This window comes from Scyliorhinus torazame, chromosome 11 (assembly GCF_047496885.1).
Source record: "Scyliorhinus torazame isolate Kashiwa2021f chromosome 11, sScyTor2.1, whole genome shotgun sequence".
NCBI classification, from domain to species: domain Eukaryota; kingdom Metazoa; phylum Chordata; class Chondrichthyes; order Carcharhiniformes; family Scyliorhinidae; genus Scyliorhinus; species Scyliorhinus torazame.
Window position 1 is genome coordinate 49789517 of NC_092717.1, and position 26003 is coordinate 49815519.

Below are 26003 nucleotides of genomic sequence, written 5' to 3' on the forward strand. Positions count from 1 at the left end.
ATTATTTCATAAGAGAATTTTTTAGATTACCCACTCCAAATGTAGGTACTACTTCCGGGTTAATGTTAAGGGGCTATGGGAGGGTGACGTGACCAGGAGTTCGTGTGAAGGGGCCATGGAGCTGGCGAATGTATTTGTGTCTGTGTGCCTCTTTCTAATTCTTAATATATGTATAGACGCAGCTGGAAAAGATTTGTTAACATTTGATTTCTGTGTTCGCACCTATCTTGCGGCCAAAAAGGGGGATTGACATTATGAGAATGCTTGGGGTTCCCTGATCCACTTGGGAATTCACTAAGGGTTTGGCGGCTCAATGTTTGGGAAACCCTGTTGTAGGATATTGTGTAGGGTTCAAAAAATAAAATTAACCCTCATTACTTACGAAAATTTCCTTTTTTTTAAAGCAAACGGATATTTATCAAGAAGGATGCAGTGTGACGTGTCAGTCTTTTCTTTTTCATTTAATATTTTCCTTCTAAGCATTCAACATCTCAGTAAATCTAAACTTTTCCGCTCACAAATTGTTTGCAAAGAAGGAAACTTCTATTAGTCCAAATATGTGCAGGTTAGGTGGATTGGCTATGCTAAATTGCCCTTTAGTCTCCCAAAAGATGTGTAGGTTAGATTAAGGGGTTAATGACTTAGGGTAGGGGAGTAAGCTTGGGTGAAATGCTTTTCGGAGGGTCGGTGCAGACCCGATGGGCCGAATGGCCTCCTTCTGCACTGTCGGGATTTTATGATTAGTAAAAGCTAAGAGTTCCCTTCACATCAGTGGATGCATATGTCAGAAAGTGTACATGAGCCCAACACCACATTTTAAATACTATAGGGGGGGGTGGATGGTGGCATAGTGGTAAAATCAGTGGACTAGCTAATGCTGGTTCACTAATATCCTTTAGGAAAGGAAATCTGCTGACCTTACCCGGTCTGACCTATGTGTGACTTCAGACCCACAACACTGTGGTTGACTATGACTATGGGCTTTGACAAAGAGTCATCAGACTCGAAACTTTAGCTCTTTTCTCTCCCTACAGATGCTGCCAGACTTGCTGAGATTTTCCAGCATTTTCACTTTCGTTTCAGATTCCAGCATCTGCAGTAATTTGCTTTTATCCAGTGGTTGACTATTAACTGCCCTCTGAATTGGCTCAGCAAACCAGGGATGTGCAACAAATGATGGCTTTTCCAGCGACATTCCATGAAAGAATAAAGAAATACCAGTGATTCGACCATCAATTCACGCGAGACAGAGAGTTGAAGTGAAAAATGGCTTTAATCGACTAGAACAGTGCCTGCCTGCGACTGCTCTGCTAGTGAGAGCCGCCTACAGGCAGCTGCTCTTTATACCTCCCCTCAAGGGGGTGGAGCCAGGGGCAGAGCCCACAAGGGCACCAACATGATACATTCCGTGTAGTTCAGTACAATGGTCCATAGGTGGCGCCCACATGGGCAACAGCGTGATACAATGTAGTACAGTGGTGAATGGTTAGTACAATACGTTCACCACATTCACCCCCTGTTAAAAAATTGAAGTCCGGCGGGGGTGAAGGGCTTACAGGTTCAGTCTGTCCGGCGCGCTGATCGTGCACTGCAATCGCCGGAGCTCTGGTTTCGCAGAGGGCATGTGTGTCGAACTCGTCAGTACGGGCATGGGTGGTGAACTCGTCAGTGCGGACACAGGCGTGGACTCTGGGAGCGTATCTTCAGGAGCTTCATTACTGTGGGTCGGTGAAAGGGGGCGTGAGTATAGGAGGGGGTGTAGAGGCTATGTAGGGGCGGGGGCGCTGTTCGGTGTAGGTTGGGGGGGGGTAGGTTGGGATGGTGGTAGGGGAACCTGCGGATGCCAGGTCCCAGAGGGAGACAGTATCCTGCCGGCCATTGGGGTGTTCTACGTATGCGTACTGCGGGTTGGTGTGAAGGAGCTGGACCCTCTCGACCAGGGGGTCGGACTTATGGCTCCTTACGTGTTTGCGGAGTAGGACGGGCCCCGGTGTCTTCAGCCAGGACGGAAGCGAGACCCCGGAGGTGGATTTTCTAGGGAAGACAAACAGGAGGTCAAGAGGGGTCTTGTTCGTGGCTGTGCAAAGGAGGGACCTAATGGAGTGGAGCGCGTCGGGGAGGACATCCTGACAGTGGGAAACTGGGAGATTCCTAGACCGTAGGGCCAGGAGGATGGCCTTCCATAACGTCGCATTCTCCCTCTCCACCTGTCTGTTTCCCTGGGGGTTGTAACTGGTAGTCCTGCTCAAGGTGATGCCCTAACCGAGCAGGTACTGACGCAATTCGTCGCTCATAAACGAGGAGCCCCGGTCACTGTGGACGTAAGTGGGCAAACCGAACAAGGTGAAGATACTATGTAGGGCCTTAATGATGGTGGCCGCGGCCATGTCGGGGCAGGGGATTGCAAAGGGGAAGCGGGAGAACTCGTCAACGATGTTGAGAAAATACGTGTTGGGGTTGGTAGAGGGGAGGGGCTCTTTGAAGTCGATACTGAGGCGCTCAAAGGGCCGGGATGCCTTCACCAGGTGGGCCTTATCCAGTCGATAGAAGTGCGGCTTACCCTCCGCGCAGATTTGCCAGTCCCTGGTCATGGCCCTGACCTCCTCAGTGGAGTAGGGCAGGTTGCGGGCCTTGATGTCATGGAGAAGCCGGATGACCCCCCGGTGGCAGAGGTCATCGTGGATGGCCCGGAGTCGGTCATCTTGCGTGCTGGCGCACGTGCCGTGGGACAGGGCATCTGGGGGCTCGTTGAGCTTCCCAGGACGATACACTATATCGTAATTATAGGTGGAGAGTTTGATCCTCCACCTCAAGATCTTATCGTTCTTGATCTTGCCCCGCTGTGTATTATCGAACATGAAGGCTACCGACCGTTGGTCGGTGACGAGGGTAAACCTCCTACCAACGAGGTAGTCCCTCCAATGCCGTACGGCTTCCACGATGGCTTGGGCTTCTTTTTCGACTGAGGAGTGTCGGATTTCGGAGGCATTGAGGGTACGGGAGAAAATGCTACTGGCCTGCCCGCCTGATTGAGGGTGGCGGCAAGGGCGACCTCTGACGCGTCGCTCTCCACCTGGAAGGGGACGGAGTCGTCCACCGCACGCATCGCGGCTTTGGCAATATCTGCCATGATGCGGCTGAAGGCCTGGCGGGCCTCAGCCGCCAGTGGGAAGATGGTAGCTTTGATCAGTGGGCGGGCTCTGTCCGCCTAGTTGGGGACCCACTGGGCGTAATAGGAAAAGAACCCGAGGCACCTTCTCAGGGCCTTGGGGCAGTGAGGAAGAGGGAGTTGCAGGAGTTGCATACGGTCGGGGTCGGGCCCTAGAACTCCGTTTTCCACGACGTAGCCGAGGATGGCTTGCCTGGTTGTGCGGAAAACGCATTTCTCCTTGTTATAAGTGAGGTTGAGGGCTTGGGCGGTTTGGAGAAATTTCTGGAGGTTGGCGTCGTGGTCCTGCTGGTCGTGGCCGCAGATGGTGACATTGTCCAAGTACGGAAATGTGGCCCGCAGCCCATACTGGTCCACCATTCGGTCCATCATTTTTTGGAAGACCGAGACCCCGTTTGTGACACCAAAGGGGATCCGGAGGAAGTGGAAGAGGCGGCCGTCTGCCTCAAAGGCCGTGTAGTGGAGGTCCTCCGGGCGGATTGGGAGCTGGTGCTTTGCAGACTTCAGATCCCCCGTGGAGAAGACTTGGTAGTGTGCGATCTGATTAACCATGTCCGCTATCCGGGGTAGGGGGTACGCATCGAGGTGCGTGTACCGGTTTATGGTTTGGCTGTAGTCTGCAACCATCCGGTTCTTTTCCCCGTTCCTGACAACCACCACCTGGGCTCTCCAGGGGCTATTACTGGCCTCGATGAACCCTTCCCGCAAGAGTCGCTGGACCTCGGACCTGATAAAAGTCCTGTCCTGGATACTGTACCGCCTGCGGGGAGATTTGCGAAGAGCGGGGGAGGGTCGACCTTCAGGGTCGCGAGGCTACACATGGTGAGTGGGGGTAGGGGCCCGCCGAACTTCAAGGTTAGGCTCCTGAGGTTGCACTGGAAGTCTAGTCCCAACAGGAGAGGAACGCAGAGATCGGGGAGTACATATAGTTTAAAATTGGCGTACTCGGCACCCTGTATCGCGAGGTATGCGACAGTGTACCCCCGGATCTGCACTGAGTGCGATCCGGAAGCGAGGGAGATTGTTTGAAGTGCGGGAAAATTTGGAGCGAACGGCGCCTTACCAGATCTGGGTGAATGAAGCTCTCCGTGCTCCCGGAGTCAAACAGGCAAGGTGTTTCGTGTCCATTGACCCGGACGGTCATCATGGAGTTTCGGAGGTGTTTTGGTTGTGACTGATCGAGGGTGACCGCGCCGGGTTTCGGGTAGCCAGCATGGTCGGAGGTGTGGGGTGGTCCCAAGATGGAGGCCCCCGTCGGTCACACGTGTCGGGCGGCGAGGAAGATGGCGTCCAAGATGGCGGACCCCATGAGTCGTACGTAGCGGGCCGCGTGGGAGACGGCGGCCAAGATGGCGGCCTCCACGAGTCGCACGTGTTGTGCGGGGTTGAAGATGGCTGCCCCCACGGACAATACGAGGCCGATGACGTGTCCGGAGGGGACGGAGCCAGCAGGCATGCAGCCACACTGCGGGTCTGCGGGCCTGTGAGTCCAAGAGTCGGGCCTGCGATTTGGAGGATTTGGGCCTGGCCAGGCAAACTTTGGCAAAGTGTCCCTTTTTGCCGCAGTCGCTGCAGTTCGCGTTCCGAGCCGGGCAGCGCTGCCTGGGGCGCTGGTGCTGGCCGCAGAAATAGCAGGGTAACCCCCCCGAGTTGGGCGGGCAGCCGCGCGGCACAGGCCTGGGGTACTCTCTGGTCGGGGGTCCACGAGGGGGTCACATGATCAGACCGGACCACGTTCCGGCTTTGGAACGCTACTTCTAGGGAGGTAGCTAGTTTTACCGTATCTTCTAGGTCGAGGGTGCCTTTCCCAAGCAGGCGCTGTCTGACGTAGTTGGACCTGACTCCAGCCACATAGGCGTCCCGGATGGCGAGTTCCATATATTGAGAGGCCGTGACGGCCTGGTAGTTGCAGCTTTGCGCGAGGACTTTGAGGTCGTGTAGGTACTCCTCCAGTGATTCCCCGGGAGCTGGCGGCGAGTGGTGAGGAGATGCAATGCGTACACTTCGTTCACCGGTCTTACGTATAGGCGCTTCAGCATCACGAAGGCATCCGCCTATGTGGAGGCTTCCTCCAGTTGTACAGAGATTCGATGGCTCACCCGGGCATGGAGGAGGCTCAGCTTCTGTTCATCGGTGACAGAGGGCGAGGAGGAGGCGGTGAGGTAGGCCTCGAAACATCGGAGCCAGTGTGAAACAATCCCTTTGGCTTCCGCGGCCTGTGGGTCGGGTTCCAGTCGGTCAGGTTTGAGGGCTGATTCCATTGCGGTGTTGCAGTCGATTAAATTGATGAGACCATCAATTCACGGGAGACAGAGAGTTGAAGTGAACAGTAGCTTTAATCGACTAGAACAGTGCCTGCCTGCGACTGCTCGGCTAGTGAGAGCCGCCTACAGGGCAGCTGCTCTTTATACCTCCCCTCAAGGGGGTGGAGCCGGGGCGGAGCCCACAACGGCACCAACATGATACATTCCGTGTAGTACAGTACAATGGTCCATAGGTGGAGCCCACATGGGCAACAGCGTGATACAATGTAATACTGTGGTGAATGGTTAGTACAATACGTTCACCACAACCACCATCTGTATTTCCTGTGGTCTATTAATGAATGTATTTAGCAAAGTGTTGACCTGCTGTATTCTTTGTACGTAAATTCAGAGACTCTTTGAATCGCTCATGGGCAAGCGTGAGTGAGATCCTGTGATTTCAGCAGCAGCATCAATCTTTACAATTGGTTCATTGCAGAAGAGAAATAACAACCTCTGACCAACATTCATGCTTCACACTGTACCAGTGTTAGCTTATAGCTCAGATATTGTTTTCAATGAGAAAACTAACCTCATTATTTTCCATATTATCCCCAGTGTCTTTTAAATACTCCTAAATATGAACCTCTTGTGAGGTTCACTGCCCGTAAGGTTTATGTGTACAGCATTCAGGATGTGGTTTGATGTAGGTAACTGTTCAAAAGTGCTATTAAACTCATTATGTCTCGCGTTATGAAAATGTGCAGTGGTTGAGTAAGCTGTTTAATGTTTTTGTGCCTAAATGGTGAGATATATAGATTGAGCAACAGGAGGTGCATTGAGATGAAACATTTGCCATTATCGCTACAGTGCAGCAGTCTTGATATCAAAGGTTTTCTGTAGATTAGGTGCTAATGTTCAGTACTGCTGCTGTAAAAACACTTTTTCACAGTTAAGGATGCCTTGGTTAACAAGTGGCTCCTGACTCAAAATGTATTTCAATGCTAAATGTTGCAGGGTGTTTTAACAGTAAAGATTAACATTTAGCAGGGCTTTCTGAGCTACTTTTCAGCCTACAATTAGCCCATGCATCAAAATCAGACGATTCAACATGTTGATCCAAAGTAATGGGGTGTACACTCTTTTCATTGCTCTGATTAGCCAAGTAGACATGGTTCTCCGAGATTCTCGATGCTAAATGGTGCTGATGAGATCTGATAGATGCTCTGCTTGTCGCAAACCTGCAGTACTGAGGCATTACTCTGACAAGGGATTTGAAGGGATGTGCTTGCTTTTGTAGTGCCTCAGCTGCTGAGACTGCCAACATAAATCAGGTCACAAAACTGGCCACAGCCATCAACATAAACACACACACACGCGCGCACACACTAGTTCCATCCCTCATTATGGGAAGACAGTATTCAGCTTCAAAAACAGGTCCAAACGAAAGCAACTCTTTCTCAGTGAAAACCTGTTCAATATTAGAAGAGAGATAAAATGTTCACCCTTCACTGTTTCTGTTCCACAAGTTAATATCATGCCGTTTCAGAAAAACACTGAGATGATATCCGCCCTTCCGCTGCAATTAGGATCATTTGCAATAAGGAGTGTGACACTTGCTGACTCGGGGGCAAGAATGCTGCCTTTCTGCCATCGCGAGGAAATGGATGGAAACCTTCATTACGTGTAGTCTTGCTTTTACCAATTTTTATCCCTGCTTCTTGGGTGGAGTGCAGGAAAAGAGGGAGAATTGGCAGATATAGATGGGTGAGTTAGCCCACCACAGGAAAGCAACAGTCAAAGGGCAGAAAGTTACCTACTGGCTAACTCTGCTCTGACTTTGAAAGAAGAAGCTTGCCATAATGAGGAAGCATGATGTAGTGGAATGGGGAACTAATTTGGCAATGAAAAGAGAAAATGAAATGAAATGAAAATCGCTTATTGTCACAAGTAGTCTTCAATGAAGTTACTGTGAAAAGCCCCTAGGCGCCACATTCCGGCGCCTGTTCGGGAAGGCTGGTACGGGAATTGAACCGTGCTGCTGGCCTGCTTTCAAAGCCAGCGATTTAGCCCTGTGCTAAACAGCCCCATAAACGAGGAATTTCAGAAAATGTGGAAATCAAGGATTCAAGTGAAATGCACAAGGTCACAAGGGCGGCATGGTATCACAGTAGTTAACACTGTTGCTTCACAGTGCCACAGACCCGGGTTCGATGTGCGGGTTAGGTGGATTGGACATGCTAAATTGCCCTGTCATGTCCAAAGGTTCGGTTGGGCTGCTGGGTTACGGGGATAGGGTGGAGGTGTGGGCTTTGGTGGCATGCTCTTTCAGGGGCCGGTGGAGGTTCGATGGGCTGAATGGCCTCCTCTTGCACTGTAAATTCTATGAAAAGTTTCCTTGATGAGATTTGGACTTTAATTTACAAACAGAAAATTCTGAATTAACTCAGCATATCTGGCAGCGGGGAAAACTAAGTTACCATCTCAAGACTTAATGATCCTTCTACAGGACTGAAGAACGGTCGAAATGTAAAGAATTTTATATTTGGTAAAGGGGCAGAGGAGGTGGAGCAAAACAAGTAACAGGAATAGGTAAAGGCAAAATGAATATTGGCAAATTTGTGATGGACGAGTGACAAAAGGGAGTGTTAACGATGCAATAAAGGGATAAGAATGCTAATAGTGGCAGAATGTGGAAAGTATTTTGCTTTTATTACACTGATTTCTATCACAATTTTTGACAACATTTCCCAGGGCATCATCAGCAAGCAGCAGAATCTAAAAACCAGTGTGAAACAAGTGAAAATCAACATTGGCGGAATCTGGGGGAAGTGCAGAAAGTTTGTCTCTTTCTTTAAGCTGCGTTTTAACTATTGGCATTATTAAGTTGAAGTTTAAAGCCATCAAACTATCTTTTATTCACATTAAACAGAGCACATTTCAAAAACAGTTGTGCAAGGTATTATCTTTTTATTGTAATGAGTAACCTGGGTCAGAAAATAAATTCAAAGTATTCAGTGTAGATACAGTGTGGGTCTCAAGCAATTTTTACAATTGTTACAACACCAGGTAAGGTGACCTCAGGTCCAACACTGCCTAAAACTTGGGGTGTACATCGACAGGCAATTCATGTTTTCTGGCCTTTTGCAGTGAGGTTGTGTGGAGGTTGTTACAGTGGTTAACACTGCTGCCTCACAGCTCCAGGGACGCGGGTTCAATTCTGGCCTCAGGTGACTGTGGAGTTTGTACTTTCTCCCCTTGTCTGCGTGGGTTCCTCCGGGTGCTCGCTTTCATCCCACAGTCCAAAGTTGTGCAGGTTAGGTGGATCGACCATGCTAAATTTCCCCTTAGTGTCCAAAAGGTTGGGTGGGGTTACTGGGTTACGGGAATCGGGTGGAGGCGTGGGCTTGAGTAGGGTGGTCTTTCCAAGGGCCGGTGCAGATCCGATGGGCCGAATGACCTCCTTCTGCATTGTAAATCCTATGATCAATAAGGTAAGAGGGGATTCGACAGATGGGCGGCACGGTAGCACAGTGGTTAGCACCGTTGCTTCACAGCGCCAAGGTCCCGATTTCGATTCCCGCTTGGGTCACTGTCTGTGTGGAGTCTGCACTTTCTCCCCTGTCTGCGTGGGTTTCCTCCGGGTGCTCCAGTTTCCTCCCACTAGTCCCGAAAGACGTGCTGCGAGGTGAATTGGACATTCTGAATTCTCCCTCTCTGTACCCGAACATGCGCCGGAATGTGGCGACGCGGGGCTTTTCACAGTAATTTCATTGCAGTGTAAATGTAAGCCTACTTGTGACGATAATAAAGATTATTATTATGTAATTTGGGAGTGGCAACAACAATTGAGGGAATTCACTTCTAGCGGAGCTTCAATTGCATTTGCTTTTTTTTTAAATGATTCAACTTTGCTCTTACAGCATAATTATGTTGAAATTTCCCCGGAATGTTCTGAACACAGACATCAAATTTAAAAGAAATAAATCTATTTAAAGATTAAAACATTAGAGGTGATGTGGAGGCCTGAAAGCTGATACACAAGGAGCCACTGACCAGATACCTCATACTGTGAGGGGAAGGAGATCCATCAGTGGTTTCTCACTTTCATGTGCCTTCAGGCAACCGGTTTTCAAGCTGCATTTATCCTGGAGCAAGTCCCCTTGCTATGAATAGCTTGTGGAGACTTGTGGAATTAGCATTGATATCGGGTGCGATTCACCGGAAAGATTTCTATGTATGGTAGTGAGCGGGAACTGCTGCGGGCATCCTGCCGCTCGGCCCGAGGTCGGCAACGCAATACAACATTAATTGGTTCACTTTAGAAGGCCCCATGGGCTTCACGCCGTAAATCATGGCTCGCCAGGCGATTCGGTAGGACCGCGCTCGTCAGCCCTCTGCTAACAAGGTAGAGCAGCATTTAAACAGCTCTTGCTCAGCCAACCCCATTCAGCTCGCAGCCATGGCACCGAGACAGCCAGCCCCACGATTTGGAGACGCAGACCTGGGGAGGATCTTAGAAGCAGTCAAGGCCAGGAGGGATGTCCTGTTCCCCCCCAAGGGTCCCAGAAGGTGAGCCACAAGGCAGCCGGTTCCACCTGGGACGAAGTGGCAGCAGCCAGTCAACTTGGACAGCGTGACGAGGAGGACAGGTCTCCAGTGCTGAAAGAAGGTCAACGACCTACACCGGACCACGCATGTGAGTTGGCACCTGACCCCCACCCCACACAAATCCACGTGAACCATCCCGTCCCAATCAACTCTTCCCCGACCCCCTCCCCCACGGTAAACCATGCATGCGACTAGCAATGCCCTCTCTATGTCCCCGCAGGAGACGTTCTCCCACAACTTTCAAGAGAGGCCCAGACTGACGGCAACATGCCGGACATAAGAATCCTTACCATCTTCAAGGAACGGGCCCTGGAGGTTACGGGATAGCTGAGGACGCAGCGGCCACCAATGCAGAGGTCGGCACACGCCGCAGAGGGGAGGATCCGCTGGGCCCCACCCGGATGACCTGTCAAATGTGAGTCATTATTGCCATACAGACTGACCCCCCCCCAACTGATCACATGTCCATTCTCCCACAGGACCACCTGGGGAGTGTCTTCCCCCAGCCTCCCATGACAACACTCTGGAAAAGAACTCCGAAGATGCAACCATAGATGCGTCACAGCTGTCATCCCCACCCTCCACCAGCACAGAGACACACACCTCAATGGGCAACGTTAGTGGTCAAGCTTCTGGGCACACTCCAGTGAGCACCACACAGTTGCTGATGTACATCAGGTGGAGACAGTAACGCCCAGGCGAGACAGGAGGTCTGTTGCAACCCAGGATGCAGCTGGGTCCCAGTCCGATGCTGAGCCTGTGGACCAGGTTTACCTAGAGCAGATGCAGACGTTAGGGTACGGCAGTGATAGTCAGAGGGGGATATCAGCGACCCTCCAGCTGGCCCATAGCTGATTGGAGGAGTCCCAGAGGCTACGGGGGCAGGTAATAGCCCCGGCAATGTGTGGCACAAGGCCAGCACTGCTGGGGCGGCGACTGCAGTGGGAAGCCTGGTGCAAGATGTCAGCAGCTTGTGATGGTGTCCAAGGCGTGACACAGTCAGTGACAGCCATGCTGAGGGCCTCGGCTGACTGCCCACTCGCTGAGGGACATGACCCAGTGCCAGGCTGACCTTGATGAGATTCTGCGGGACATGCCCCGGTCTCAGATGGGAATGGCCGAGGCGCTGCGGAGCTTGTTCCAGTCGCAGGTGGAAATTGCCGAGGTGCTGCAGAGCGTAGCCCAATCACTGAGGAGCATTGCTGAGGGAGTCAACATCATGGTGCAGACATTGGGGAGCCGCCAGAGTTGGCAGGGCCAGATGACACAGGGGCAGCCGCGCTCAATCCAGCCGCCCCTTCCTTCCCCAGGACCCTATGGGCACAGACCAGGAGCAAGGGGCGCTTGGAGCCAACCTGGGCTCATCCTATGGAGTGGAGATGGTGGCCACCAGCTCCCCTGAGTTTCACCCCTCTGACAATGCCATGTGTCGCAGTCTGCACCTGGTACAATGTGGCACAGCAGTGCGTGTGCCTACGGCAAGTGCGCCAGGGCCTTCCGGCCCCAGAGCCCCCAGAGGATCCCCGCCAGGGGCACCAAAGGCCACAGGATATGGTAGGCAGCTGGCTACCTCAGCCTCTGATGTGTATCCTGGGGATACGCCTAGAAACAGCTGTAGAGCAAGGAGGACAAAGCGCATCGAGGATCACTGAGAGGGCACTGAGAGGTGGGGAGGGAGTAGGTAGGGGGTAAGGAGGGGAAGGAGGGAGTGTGGGGGAGGGGAGGTGGTAATCGAGGGTGGGGGAGGTAGAGAGTGTGGTAAGAGTGGGGTGTCACCATCGAGGTAGTGGGGCAGTGGTGTACATTTGTCTGTGACAAATTTTAAAATCCTCACCACAACCAGGACGAGGCCTCTGGCTCTTTGTTCAGTGATGTGGGCTGAACACCAATCCCATTCCCCATCCCCATGGCGGCCCATCCCAACTGGGGCTGCACAGTCTGGTCGCACCCCCCCCCCCCCATCCCCCTCCGAGCACAGGGTCAGCAAGTCCGGTACCCTCGGGCTCATTGCCTGTGAGTGAAGCTGTCTACTCATCTCCTAGGGTCACCAGAGCTGCCCTTCTGCCAGATTCACGATTTTCTAAAGGAGTGCTAATCGGCGCTAGCGGGACCACATGCTGGGGAGGCCGCTGGATCACGGGTGGCTGTTGGATGCGAGGTGGCTCCCATTAATTGTATGGAAATCGGGCTTAAGTGATAATTATTAGTTTCTCGTCACGCCACGGCAGGATCCTGATTTCACCTCAGGAGCGGGCCGGTTGCATCACAAACGGTTCTCGTTTTTCGTCTCCCGCTATACAGCGGCCTTGTCTCGCTCGAGCGCAACAAGGCCACTGAATCGTGCCCCATAGTGTCTTCAATATTAAAGTAAAAGTAAAATAGAAATTGGCAGGGAAAGGATTCTGGGCCATGGAGATAGAGGTTAAGAGGAGTTGACCATTAGCCTCGTTGAAAAAGGATTGCCTAACTATTTGGCTGGCTTGAACAGAGTAGAGGGAATAATGCCTGCACTTGAATGGAAATTAAGTGAGACCAACAAGCTGTGTACACCCTGCAGGGCATCTCCAGGTAACTTGCCCGCGAAGAGCCTTTGAATCATGAGCTGCCTGCATCACAGTTCTCTGTCTGGTCGCTAAAGAGGATGCAACTGGGAGGACTAGGCAATCTGGAAAAGGAGGCCGGTGGGTGGGGTGGGGGCGGGGGCATCAAGGCAAGTGTCAAAGCATCAAACAGGAGAAGGATCAAGTGGTGGCTGGCAGTGATCACAATGTGGGATTGGGAGGAGCACTTTGTCGCCTGGCTTCACATCCAGATAAGTATTTTTTGAAAACTTGCCTTTTTAATGTCCCTTCTGCATTGAGGGGAGCTCAAGTGGGTTTGATATTCACTTCATGGTTTGAACAGAACTGGAATGCAAGAGATAGAAAGCAGAGAAAATAGAAGAGATCTTACCCTTACCTGCAGGGTAAGGGGGAGAAAAGCAATGATGTTAACTTGCAGTATATAAAGGGAAGTGTTCTTTTGTATCCATTTCAATCAACAGCGATATGAATCTATTTTCATAAATTAGCATAAAATTGCAATGCAACAACATTTTAGGCCACAATGGTGTGTTCTGTTAAAAGGGTGACATGAAGTCTAAGTCATAACAATTTAAGGCTGGGCGTTGCTGAAAGGTGTGCAGTGTGATGTGCTGAAGAAGGCAGAACGAGCCTGAGTGAGAAGATGGGGGGTTTGTACCACAGGATGTAGGTGAAGCAGCAAATATGCTCACTTTTCCTGGCCTGGTTACCTGATTAAATTACTTCCTAAACTTCACCCAGGATCTGGCCACAACGCTTCTGCTACTCACTCCTGCATCTGTTTCCAACCATTCCTCTTTGGTGAGAACCACAGATTTCTTCCAAAACTGGGGAAACATATGCCCCTTCTCCTCTGACTACACCTAGCAGTAATTCAAGTGATGCATCAATAAATTGACAATCCTTGCTCTATGTCTATGGTCCTTCCTGATAACCTCCACTTTACAAATGTGGACTATGCCTTTAAAAACAGATGGAACGGTGGCATGTGGCGCAGTGGTCAGCACTGGGACTACGGCGCTGAGGACCCGGGTTCGAATTCCGGCCCTGGGTCACTGTCCGTGTGGAGTTTGCACATTCTCCCCATGTCTGTGTGGGTTTCACCCCCACAACCAAAAGATGTGCAGGATAGGTGGATTCGCCACGCTAAATTGCCCCTTAATTGAAAAAAAAAATTGGGTAGTCTAAATTTATTTTTAAAAACAGCTGGAATCACGTCATGCAGGTGTGAATGATGTCCATTGCATTGTTTAGAGATGCAAAATCTGAAAGGAATTTGTACAGTTGAGTGGAGATCACCGATTGACTGATTGGCCTTCAGATTATCCCCATGAAATTCCATTTAACTATCAGAGCCAATGGACAGCCATTTCTGATCTCACCAGTGGCGGGTTTTGAGGCAGGCGGGATTAGAAAATTCAGTGTAGTGATCTGCATATCAGTGTATATACACAAGGGGGTCAATGTAAATGCAAAACAATTGAGCAATCACTAGAGGGAGCACGGGAGATGTATAAATACAGACAGACAGGAAGTCAGAGGTCACTCTTCACAGGAACGGCAGCTGGTGAGCAGGACACAGACAGGCAGCTCGGATGTAACATAGTATAAGCGCGGGAGAGACAATGAACTCATACAAATAAAGCATCTACTTCAACTGTAAGACTACGAGCTTTATTCAGACACAAGGAATAACACATGGTACCAGGAGACTTCAGAACGCTTACTAGAAGATTACACAAGATGCACACAAGAAAGATCAAAATGACAAGAAACTTCGTACCGGACAATGACTTCTCTGATTCAATGAAACTCGTTGGAACTCCACCGCAGCTGAAAACAACCGGTAATTTAAGTCATAGATGGAAAAGTTTTAAACAAATGTTTGAAATATATATCATAGCTAATGAGTTGAGAACAGCCTCAGAAGAAATGAAAATAGCACCGATCCTAGCAGGACATGAAGCTAGAGAAATCTATAATGGCTTTAAATACTTGAAAGGTGAAGACAACACCAAATTTGAAGTAATACTCAAAACATTTGTAGATCACTGTAACACCAGTAATAATGCTGCCTTAAGACATTCAATGCTTGGAGACCAAATTGCACAGGGAATGAGTGACGCGAAACTCAAACAATCATTACCAGAACAGAAAGGTTTAACACTGGAAATTGCAGATCGAAAGAAAAAAGTAACATTAAATTTTTACCAAGAAAAAAACGCCGAAATCCACATTAAAATTGCGTCTCCGCACATTTTAAAGTCCCAGGGGAACAAAAGATGCAAACCTGGGTCTGCGTATGTGCAAGAAACCACAGCCATGCATGCGCAGTTGAAAACAGCCATTTTGGATTCAGATCGTTATGCGCATTCGCAAGCCGCACATGCGCAATTGAAAAAAGAAGTTATGGGCGCAGATCATTATGCGCATTCGCAAGCCGCACATGCGCAGTCAGAAGAAGATCGAACACCGTTCGAAGATGGATCTGCACATGCACAAGCCGCGCATGCGCAATTAAACAAAAAGAGCGCACAGTTCAAAGATGGATCTGCGCATGCGCAAGTCGTGCATGTGCAGCTTACGAATAAAGGAAAATCGATTTGTGCATGCGCAAACGATTCCTACACTGCACGTCACAAGCGCCATGACGTCAGAAGACTCAGACCACGCTCACTTAAAGAGGAAATGCCTGAAAATTAAAAATAAGAATTTTAAAGCCACAAAACCCAATTTTCCTACCTCGAAAGACAGAACAATGCCTGAACTTCCACCAGCAGTTGAAAATAACTTTCGCAGCACCCTGGAACAAGCAGTTTGCACCACCCAAAGTGAAGAGCACAATGACAAATTTGAAACCAAAGAAGATGATTGGTTCGTTGAGCATGAAGAGAACAATAACAAATCCAAAACAAAAAAAGATGATTTGTTTATCGAAAAATACTACTCAGACATGGCTGAGTTATTCGGATATGCTAATCATAGCATCAGCAATACGGTTGCAAAGCTCAACACAACTCTACTCATGGTAGATGAAACCAATACAATGATGCAATGGCAGATCGTCGCTACATTGGATGACAGCAACCTGTCAAATACCCAAGAAGAACACAACGCCCCACAGAGAGTACTGACCGACTCTGTTGCGAGAGCACTGATCGGCTCCACAGAGGGAACACTGCACAACTCCACACAGAGAGCGATGAAAGACTCCACAGAGAGAACAACGCAAGCCTCCACAGAGAGCTCGTTGACAGACTCCAAAATGGAAGCAATTAAAGACTCCATAGCGAACGCCATGCATGATCAAGATTATGAACGTCTATCCACCTCACGTGAACGAAGAAAAGAAGACTATGAAAGTCTACTCAGCTCACATAATCAACAAGAAGAAGTCTACCCACTGTATGTGAAAACAGTGACAATGTGATCACAATCGACATACAGGATGTGCAGGAACACAGCGAGACTGACAGATCTCAGCTCGTCTGTACAGAAGCACTTAGCAACCAGAGTAGAGCTACTCATGAGTCCAGTGAGACCACGTCAATTGAAACCTCATCCACTGTAAACTACCCACAAGGAAATGAAATCTTGAAGATTTTGACTCCAGAAGAGGAGCACCAAGAAACCAAAGATGATTCAAATGAAACAGAAATGACTCCAGAGGAGGAGCACCAAGGAAGCAAAGAAGAGGAATCAAATTCACCACAAATGACTGATGTCACCAAGATCAATGCAACATCAGATCATTCTCACAATCCTCAAGAAGAAACGCTCAATGAAACAGCAGACAGCATAAAGGACACTGACACCAATAACTTGGAGAATGACTCAAATTATCCACACGGAACAGTCATTGAGCGCAATAAGAACAATAAAAACCACAAGAAGCACAGCAGAAACAAGAACAACAACAGCAACAACAAAAACACCAAGAAGCACAAGAAGAACAACAACAAAAACTACAAACACAACAACAAAAACAACAACAAGAAGCATAACAAAAACAACAACAGCAACAACAAGCATGACAAAAACAATAAGAACAAAAACGACAGAAACAACAACAATGAAACAACGGTCTGTACAACATGGCACAACTCTGCACATGAAGGACAATGCAACAGCACACTCCAAACAATGACAAGAATACAAACATACTATGGCATGACAACGAATCTCACAAATTCACATTTGCTCCAGAACAAACAAGCGCCACCAGCTTTCAAGGCAGATGACACACTAAATCGATACCACAAGCACAGAATAAAGTCCACGTCAGTCAGCATCAGTGGTTCGACCATTCAAACACCTCGTGATGACTTGTTGGTTACTTAAAATACAAGAACACTGACGACATTCGCAAAGAAGTTACAATATCAATATCACCACGTCAACAACAGAAAAAAACCCTCAACCGAACAAATTCATGAAGTTTGGACTCATAAATGTTTTTATTAAGATTGGACTCATAAATATTAATTGGCTTTGTATAATAACCAATATCATCACCACTTGTATAGATATACATATCATAATGAATCTAACTGTTTTGTACAATTTTCTTTAACACTGTGCAGAAAATATGTAAAAGAAAAAAGGGGGATGTAGTGATCTGCATATCTGTGTATATATGCAAGGGGTCAATGTAAATGCAATACAACTAAGCAATCACTAGAGGGAGCACGGGAGATGTATAAATAGAGACAGACAGGAAGTCAGAGGTCACTCTTGACAGGAACGGCAGCTGGTGAGCAGGACACAGACAGGCAGCTCAGATATGCCATAGTATAAGCACTAGAGAGACAACAAACTCATACAAATAAAGCATCTACTTCAACTGTAAGACTACAAGCTTTATTCAGTCGCAAGGAATAACAATCAGATTCACGCCAGCAGAAAAACAAATTGAAATTTTCCCCTCACCACTTTCATGGTGGCTGATGGTTGGTTGGCTTGTAACTGGAACGTAACTGTGGAAAATATAATAAGCGGGGAGTACTTGAAACTCTCCTCGGGGTGGGGATGGGGTGGAGGGGTCATCTCTATATGTGATCCTGCTCATAGCCTCAAGATGGCCTGGGTGAGATCCACATAGGGCATGGAGACATCAACAGTGATGGGTTCAGAGTGGTGGACAAAAATGTCAACTACACTGACAAAGAGATCCAGAATTACTGAGGGAGATTCGTAAATTACCAGAGGGAGCTCTACCTGCACATTGTGAGGCTCCAGGGACACCAAGGGACCCGAACATCCTCTGCCAGTGCCCCTGAATGTTACACTCAATTTCTTTGCCAGCAGATTGTTCCAGGGGTCCACAGGTGACCCAACGTGCATCCCTCAGGGCTGAACACATCAATGTATCAAGGACATGATAGGTGTCTTATGTGAGGTTCACACTGGATGAAACTGGAGTTAACATTTTGGATCTAAATGATCCTTCTGCAGATGTTCTGTCGAAGGGCCATTTTGATCCAAAACTTTAACTTTGTTTGTCTCCACAGACGCTGCCAGACTTGCTTGAGTTTATCCAGTTATTCCTGTTTTTACAACATTGTATGCCACTGACTGTGACTGTGAATGTCAGGATGTGATCAACTCCTGGAGGGCTCATCTGTACTAGTTTGCTGGGAGAGGCCAATCTTGTCACCACCACAGTAACAATCTCTGTCTTCACCTGCCAACTTGGCGGCAGCCTGCTCTAATTTGGAGAGCTCCTAGATGTTGGCTGTTCCTCCTCCAGATTGGGATCTCTCCCTTTTGTAGTGGGCAAGGCAAGCCTGCATGAAGACAGGTAGATGGGATGTGATGAAATGGAGTGAAGCAGAGGTTGGGAAGCATGCAGGCCGGCTCTGTGTGATGAGTACCGCCTCTGCGCCCGCCCGCACCATCTCCGGAACTTACGTCCACACAGCTGGGCTTCGGTGAGTTCGGATGGTGTTTAAATATGGCGTCCGATACATCGACCCCTATGAAATGACAGCAGGCGGACAGACAAATCAATGCCCGCCCCACCACGCGATTCAGCAAGCCAAGCAGTTCACCTATGGAAAAATACTGAGGTTTTCAGCAGAAGGTAAGTGTACGAGAACCCGAGCCACCAAGCAGTGCCAACTGCTGCTAATCCCGCCCGCCCGCCACCACACTTAGTCTCCAGAGCATACAATTCTGACCATGTTTCTGTCACAAACAATTTTCTTGTATCATTTTTGGAAACATTTAGTGTACAACTCTGTAACAAAAAGTCAATGTTTAGTCCAACAGAAAACGATCAAACAGAGAATGGTTTGTCCTGCTGAAATAAACAGCTACATGTAGTATCCAGTTTTGTTAATCCAGTTATTTATTTTGACAGTAAAAATAGGAGAGAAAATGACATTGAATCTCTTGTTTTTACTGTTTCTTATTTCTGCTTTTCCTTATTATAGATAATTGGAACGATCCCACTGATGTCAAACCCAACTATGTCGCCCAATCAAAGTGCAGGTGGGACTCAAGGCATCCAAGTGCAACCAATCACCCCTCAGCTTCTGACTAATGCACAAGGTCAGATCATTGCCACAGTGATTGGGAATCAGATTTTGCCAGTGATCAATACACAGGGAATCACACTATCGCCAATGAAACCGGGACAGCAGGTAAAAAACTTCTCCCATATTACAGTTCAAATAACTGCCGTAAGCCATATCAAATCAGAAAAAGAAGGAAAGATAACTAATCAGGCATCGGTACAACTCTTTGCTTTTCCCCTAAAATATTCTGTTGCGCCAATTTATTTAGTGGCACAAAGGCACAAGACTGTCCAATGTGTAAATAGGTCTTCTAGTGCACTTGCGAAATGCCACAGATCCCCTCTGAACAATACTCAATCAGCCAGCAAGACAGTCTGTTTATAAGCTGAGCTCTGAAGCACTAATAAAGTCACGCATGGTGACAATAGGAATGGTACAAGCTAGGGTTGAAGTAAGGGATCACTGCACAAGCAGATCTTACAGTGATGCCACAAGCAGCAAATGAGATGTAAGGTGACAAATGGAGTTGAAATATCAATAGTTTAAAAAAAAGACAAGTTCAAAAGTCTGTTGGCAGTAATGATCTCACTTAGGGGTTTGCTAACAGCCCTCCGTGTCTTGTGGACATTTTAGTATCCACAGAGACCAATTTGTCACGTTGTATTATTGTCATGGAGGCTGGTGGTAATTGTACCATAAATGTGAACCTGGTGATTAGTTGAAGAGAAACAAAGAGAAATGAAGGTCCAGGTTGTGATAAAGCGTCCAAATATATTGTATTTATTTATCATTTTAATATCTACTATGATGGACAGATTATTCTGATCTCTGATCAGGTTCCATCACAGCCATGGTACAGATGTTAAGACTCTGCATTTTCAGGTCCCACAATTCCCTGCAATTGCTAGTTCCCTTGAGCAGTGTTGGCCTATATAAATTGTTGTCCAGCCAGTAGTGTAACTATGGTGACACAATTTTGGCAACATGCACTAATTTGAAACACATTCACACAATACAGGCTACTAGCCAGTCATGTAACTATGGAGCCGCTATTTTAGCCATATGCACTAATTCTAAACACACTCACTCAATACAGTATTTCACATGGACATATCTACTTCTCAATCCTCCCACAATTCAGCAATTAAGGAATGGTTCACGATAATGAGCAGTTTGGGCACCCTGTCTTATGGAATATATGATCATTTATACGTTACTTCACTAAGCTGGTTTTCTGAACAAGGCCACGTAAGGTTCCTACCATGAAGACTCAATAGTCACATATTGGAGGTAATTCAACATTTGGCAGTGGTGTAAAACAGTTGATATCAACAGCTGCCCGATATCCATCTCTTCTGATTTTGATTTACTCTTTTAAAAAAGATTTTTATTTGATTTTTAACATTTTAAATATGCTCCATCCTCCAACAACCCAGTAACTCAAAGCAACCCCCCGACGCCCCTCAGCAGCTGACAGTAACCAACTCTTTAAAGTGTCATACAAACAAACCCCATCTCTTGTGGAACCCCTCACTCGCACCCCTCAAAACAAACATAGCCCCCTCAATACAAACATAGCCTCCTCAAGATACATGAACTCCATCAGATCCCCCAGCCATACTGAGGCACAGGGCGGAGAGGCTGACCTCTACCCCAATAGGACCTCTGCCCCCTCTTCTGTCTGCAGCTCTGGTAAGCCCTACACCCCAAATAAGGCCCCCAGGGGACTGGGCTCCAAATCCACACACAGGACTGCCGACATCATGCTGAAAAACAACCTCCAAAATTACTCCAGCTTTGGGTAGGAGCAGAACATATGTAAATAATTTGTCAGACCCCTCCCCACACCGTTCACAAGTGTCCTCCACCCCCTCCAAACAAATGGCTGATCCTCGGCTTCGTCAGGTGTGCTCTTTGTACCACCTTTAACTGTTATCAACCTCGCACATGAGGTTGAGGCTTTCACCCTCCGCAGCACCTCAAACCACAAGCCCTCCTCCAATGCCACTCCCAGCTTCTCCTCCCACATGGCCTTAACCCCCTCCATGACACCATATCCTCCTCCAAAATCCTCCCATAGATTGCTGAGATGACCCCCTCCATCACTGACAACACCCCCTCCAACTACGAGGAGGGCGGTGCCACTGGAAAAGCCGGGGGAACCTCCTTCGCAAAATCCCGCACCTGCATATACCTCAAGGCCTCCCCCTGCGGACTGCCAAACTTCTCCGTCAACTCCTCCAAACTCGCAAACCGCCCTTCTGAAAATAAGCCCTTCATTTCCATCATCCCCTGTAATTATGTTCCAATTGTGTCTCTCCTACATATGCTGTGATTGTGAACCTGACTCCACTTCACCTGATGAAGGAGAGGCGCTCTGAAAGTTTGTGATTTCAAATAAACCTGCTGGACTTTAACCTGGTGTTGTGAGACTTCTTACTGTTTTCCAGATTCAGCTTATAAACTGAAAAAGTACAGAATCTCCTGAGCAACCCATTATCTTCCCCACCATGGAATCCGGGTTGGAGATGTACAACATCAAATAACCGGCAAACAAAGACACACTATGCTCCACCTCCCCCCCCCCCCCCCCCCCCCCCCCCGCCGCCCCCCTCACAATCCCCCTCTGCTTATCCGAGCACCTCAGTGCAATGGCCAAGGACTCTATCGCCAGTGCAAACAGGAGGGGGGACATGTAACTGAAAGTATCCCAAATTCACCTCATTCGTACGCCCACTCGCCTTCAGTTCCTTAAACCACAATTTAACCCACCCCACAAACATACGCCCAATCCCAAATCTCTCCAACACCGCAAACATGTAACTCTGCATCTAGCGCCACCACCACCTCCGGCTCCCTCCCTTCTGACAGCAAGAGCACCACATTTAACAAACACCGCACATACAAAAACAACCGCCTACCCTTTACAAACCCCGTCTGATGTTCTGCAATCACTTGGGGAGGGCACTCACCCAACCTAAGCACCAACACCTTGGCAAGAATCTTGGCATCCACATTTAGCAGAGATATTGGCCTATACGATCCACACTTCACCGGGTCCTTATCCTTTTTTAACAGCAAAATGAAAGACTGCACCATCATCTCCAGGAGTGCCCCCTTAGCCACTGAATCCTCAAATAACTCCACCAACAGTGGCGCCAGCCTATCCAAATACTTTTTTTTTAATTAAAAATTTAAAGTACCAAATTATTTTTTTCCCCAATTAAGGGAATTTAGCGTGGCCAATCCACCTACCCTACACATTTTTGGGATGTGGGGCTGAAACTCACTCAGACGCGGGGAGAATGTACGAACTCTGCGGGGGCAATGACCCGGGGCCGGAATCGGACCATGTGGCAGCAGTACTAACCACTGTGCCAGTGTGCCCCCTCTCCAAAAACCTTTTATAAAATTCCAATGAGAACCCATCGACCCCAGTGCCTTACCAGTTTGCATCTTCCCTATCGCCGTTTGAACCTCTTCAATCACCATTGGCTCCTCCAGTCCTCCCTCTCCTCCTCTCTTACTCTAGGACACTCCAAACCCCCCCCAAGAAATCCCTCATTTCCGGGGGCTCCAACCAATACAACCTTTCATAAAACTCCTGAAATGCCTTGTTCACCTGCTCCGGCGCCACCACCAGCTCCCCTGTCCCATCCCGACCCAAACAATGTCTTGCACGGCCGCCTGCTGGCAGAGCTGGTCCGCGAACAAGTGACTGACCTTCTCCCCATACTCATATACTACCCCCTTCGCCCGCCTCAACTGTTGTCCACTGTCCCTGTAGCCAAAAGTGCAAACCGCGCCTGCAATTCCTTTCTACTCACTAGAGGTTCCGGACTGGGATCCTCTGCTTTCTTTCCATCTGCTTCCAAGATTTTATCTACCAGCTACTGCCACTCCTCTCTTGCCTCCCTATCCACCTGATCCTTAAATGAGGTGATCTCACCCCTTACCACTGCCTTCAGCGCCTCCCCATTCCTATTGAACCCCACATAGTCATCAATCACCTTCCCCATCTTTACACAAAAATCCAGATCCTCTAACCACCCCACATCAAACCTCCATGCTGGCCTTGGTGCAGGCCCCTTCTCCAAGACCACAAATACCAAGTTCGGAGCATGATCTGAAATAACAATCGCTGAATATTCTGCTATTCTCATCCCCGACAACAACGACATCCCATAATCAAGAAGTCAATGCTTGAGTACACATTATGCACTGCCGAAAAGATGGAATACTCCCTACCCCCTGGATGCAAAAACCGCCACAGAGCTGCTCCCCCCCATCTCCTACATAAATGCAGCCAACACCTTCGCCTCCCCTAGAGGAGGTCAGCGAGCGCGGCTTAGACCGATCCACCTTCGGATCCAACACTATTTAAGTCCGCACCCAAAATTAACCAAGTGAACCCAAATTCGGTATGGCAGCCACCATCCTCTTCCTAAACCCGACATCATCCTAATTGAGGGCAAACACGCTGACCAACACCACCAACCTCCCCTCCAAAGCACCCGTCACTATGACGTACCTGCCCCCCTGGTCAGCCACCACCTTCTCCATCTGAAACCTCACACTCTTACCCACCAGTATCGCTAACCATCCTCGGGCCCTACTATCAAAGCCCGAGTGGAACACTGGACTCACCCAGCCCTTCCGAAGTCTCGCTTGGTCCTTCACTGTCAGATGGGTCTCATGCAACAGCACCTCATTGACTGTCAAGCTCTTCAAATGCGAGAAGAGTCTTGCTCGCTTCACCAATCCACCCAAACCCCACACGTTCCACATTACCATTTGGACCAGGGGTCTCTTACCCTCCCCCCCCCTCCTGTCAGTTTTGTACACCACTCCCAGCCCCAGCCAGCGAGTGAGATCTAACCCTGCCCCTAGTCACCGTCAACCAGCTACCCCTCCCCCTCCAAGAAACCCCCAAGCCACTTTCTCTCGAAACAACTTCTCTCTGCATACTCCACATCCCCCCCCATCACCATTCACACCTCCAAGGCCCATCAAAACCTGTCCACACAGTCTCTAATGGCCACTGCCTCTCCCCCCGCCCCACTTCGCTCCCATTCACTGGCCAACTTGGATTTGCTAGCGAGGTGGCCCCTTCCAGAGCCCCCTCCCCCCACATGCCCAATACTGAAAAACCAACATAAAAGCCCCCCCACAACCAGTACTTCCAAACAACCCAACGTAATAGACCCCCAAACAAAGGAAAACAAACCCCAACATATTACCCAGATGTCCCAGACCCATACCCTCCCATCCACAACATTAAAAAAACAAAGTCCAAGCTCAGTTTAGTCCCAGTCCTTCAGCCTTCAAGAATGCCCCTGTCTCCTCCGCTGTGTCAAATCAATAGTCCTTGGAGTTATGCATAACACTCAACTTCGCCCGGTAGACAACCCCAAACCATACATTACTCTTGTGCAACGTTTCTGTCGCCCTGTTGAAGGCCGCCCACCTTCTTGCCAGCTCCCACTGTGAGGTCTTGGTATATATGAATACCATTGCCTTCCCATTTTACCTCTCGCTTCTGCTTCGCCCATCTCAGCACCTTCTCCTTCATCTGGTAGCTGTGAAAACAGACTATCACAGCTCTTGGTGGTTCATTTGCCTTTGGCTTCGGCCGGAGTGATTGGTGAGCCCTATCCAGCTCAAAGAGGGAGGTGTCCTCCTCCTACTCCTCCAACAAAACAACTGAGCGAACATCTTTGAAAAGTACTCTGTCGGCCTCCAGCCCCTCAGGCAGTCCCAGAATCCGCAGATTCTGCTGCTGTGACCTATTCTCCAGGTCCTTCACTTTGGCTCTCAACCCTCTGTTGCTCTCCTCCACCTTCCTCTCCCATCGAGGCGGGTTGGTCACTGTGCCGCGACAATGCCTCTTCTGCCCCTTCAACACCTCTCCTTGCTCCCGCACTGTTGTTGATGTCTTTCTAAGAGCCTCCTTTGTCGGGGCAAGCGTATCGTCCACCAAATGTTTGAGCGAGGCCATCATCTCTTTCCCATGCCACTCAAAATGCTTGGTGAACTGCCATTCAAACTTCACTGCCATCACCTCAACCAGCTTGTCCACCAGAATGGACGCAGCCCCACCCAGCGGGCTTGCTCCCGCCATCACTCCACCAACAGAACTCCGCACCGAACCTAAGCTCTCAGGCGGGTTCGCTCGCTCCTTTTCATCCCATATTTTTCAGTTGGGATTTCGATATCCTTTAGTGACCACAACCTTTCGGAAGATCAATCGTGTGAAATTTCCCCCCCAAATCTGGGTGAAAAGGGCAAAAAGAACAAAAGCTCTGGCCGGAACTACCCAGTGTGTGACCTCCACAGGAAGTCCTCCCTGTTTATGATTTCCAATAAAGTCAGCAAAGGGAGAGATCAGGTGGCTGATCAGGCATCGCTCATCCAAAGGCAACATTCCTCTCATTAATTTGAAATCTATGATACTATTAAGTTCCAAATATCTCAAGACCTAACATTCCCATACCAGCCTCCCCGAACAGGCGCCGGAATGTGGCGACTAGGGGCTTTTCACAGTAACTTCATTTGAAGCCTACTTGTGACAATAAGCGATTTTCATTAGTGATTTTCATGTCCGAACTTAACGAAAAGCAAGATAAGACTATTTTTAGTTGCTGTTGCCTTAATATTGCACACTTCTTATGGCAAGCTGAGATAACTGCAAATTAATAGTTACCTGAATATTAACCCTATAAACGGCCCAAGGATTCATGGCACAGGCCTACGAAGACAAAAAGCTTGCATGCCACTGCGTGAATTACACGATTAAAATCCAGAAGTCAGCAAACAAAACAAAAAAAATAAGGGTTTTGAGCTATTTGGGGTTTAATAGAGCCAGCATTTTGAGAGACAG

The 26003-nt window shown here is 48.7% G+C and overlaps 1 protein-coding gene across 1 annotated transcript in view; it reads left to right on the top strand.

The window, feature by feature from the left end:
• The window catches only part of pou6f2 (POU class 6 homeobox 2), a 953197-nt gene that overhangs the window by 819259 nt on the left and 107935 nt on the right, over nt 1-26003 (top strand). The window contains exon 7 of the mRNA XM_072467231.1: nt 19040-19249. Coding sequence (XP_072323332.1) covers nt 19040-19249 — 210 coding nt within the window. The remainder of the gene's footprint in view (nt 1-19039; nt 19250-26003) is intronic.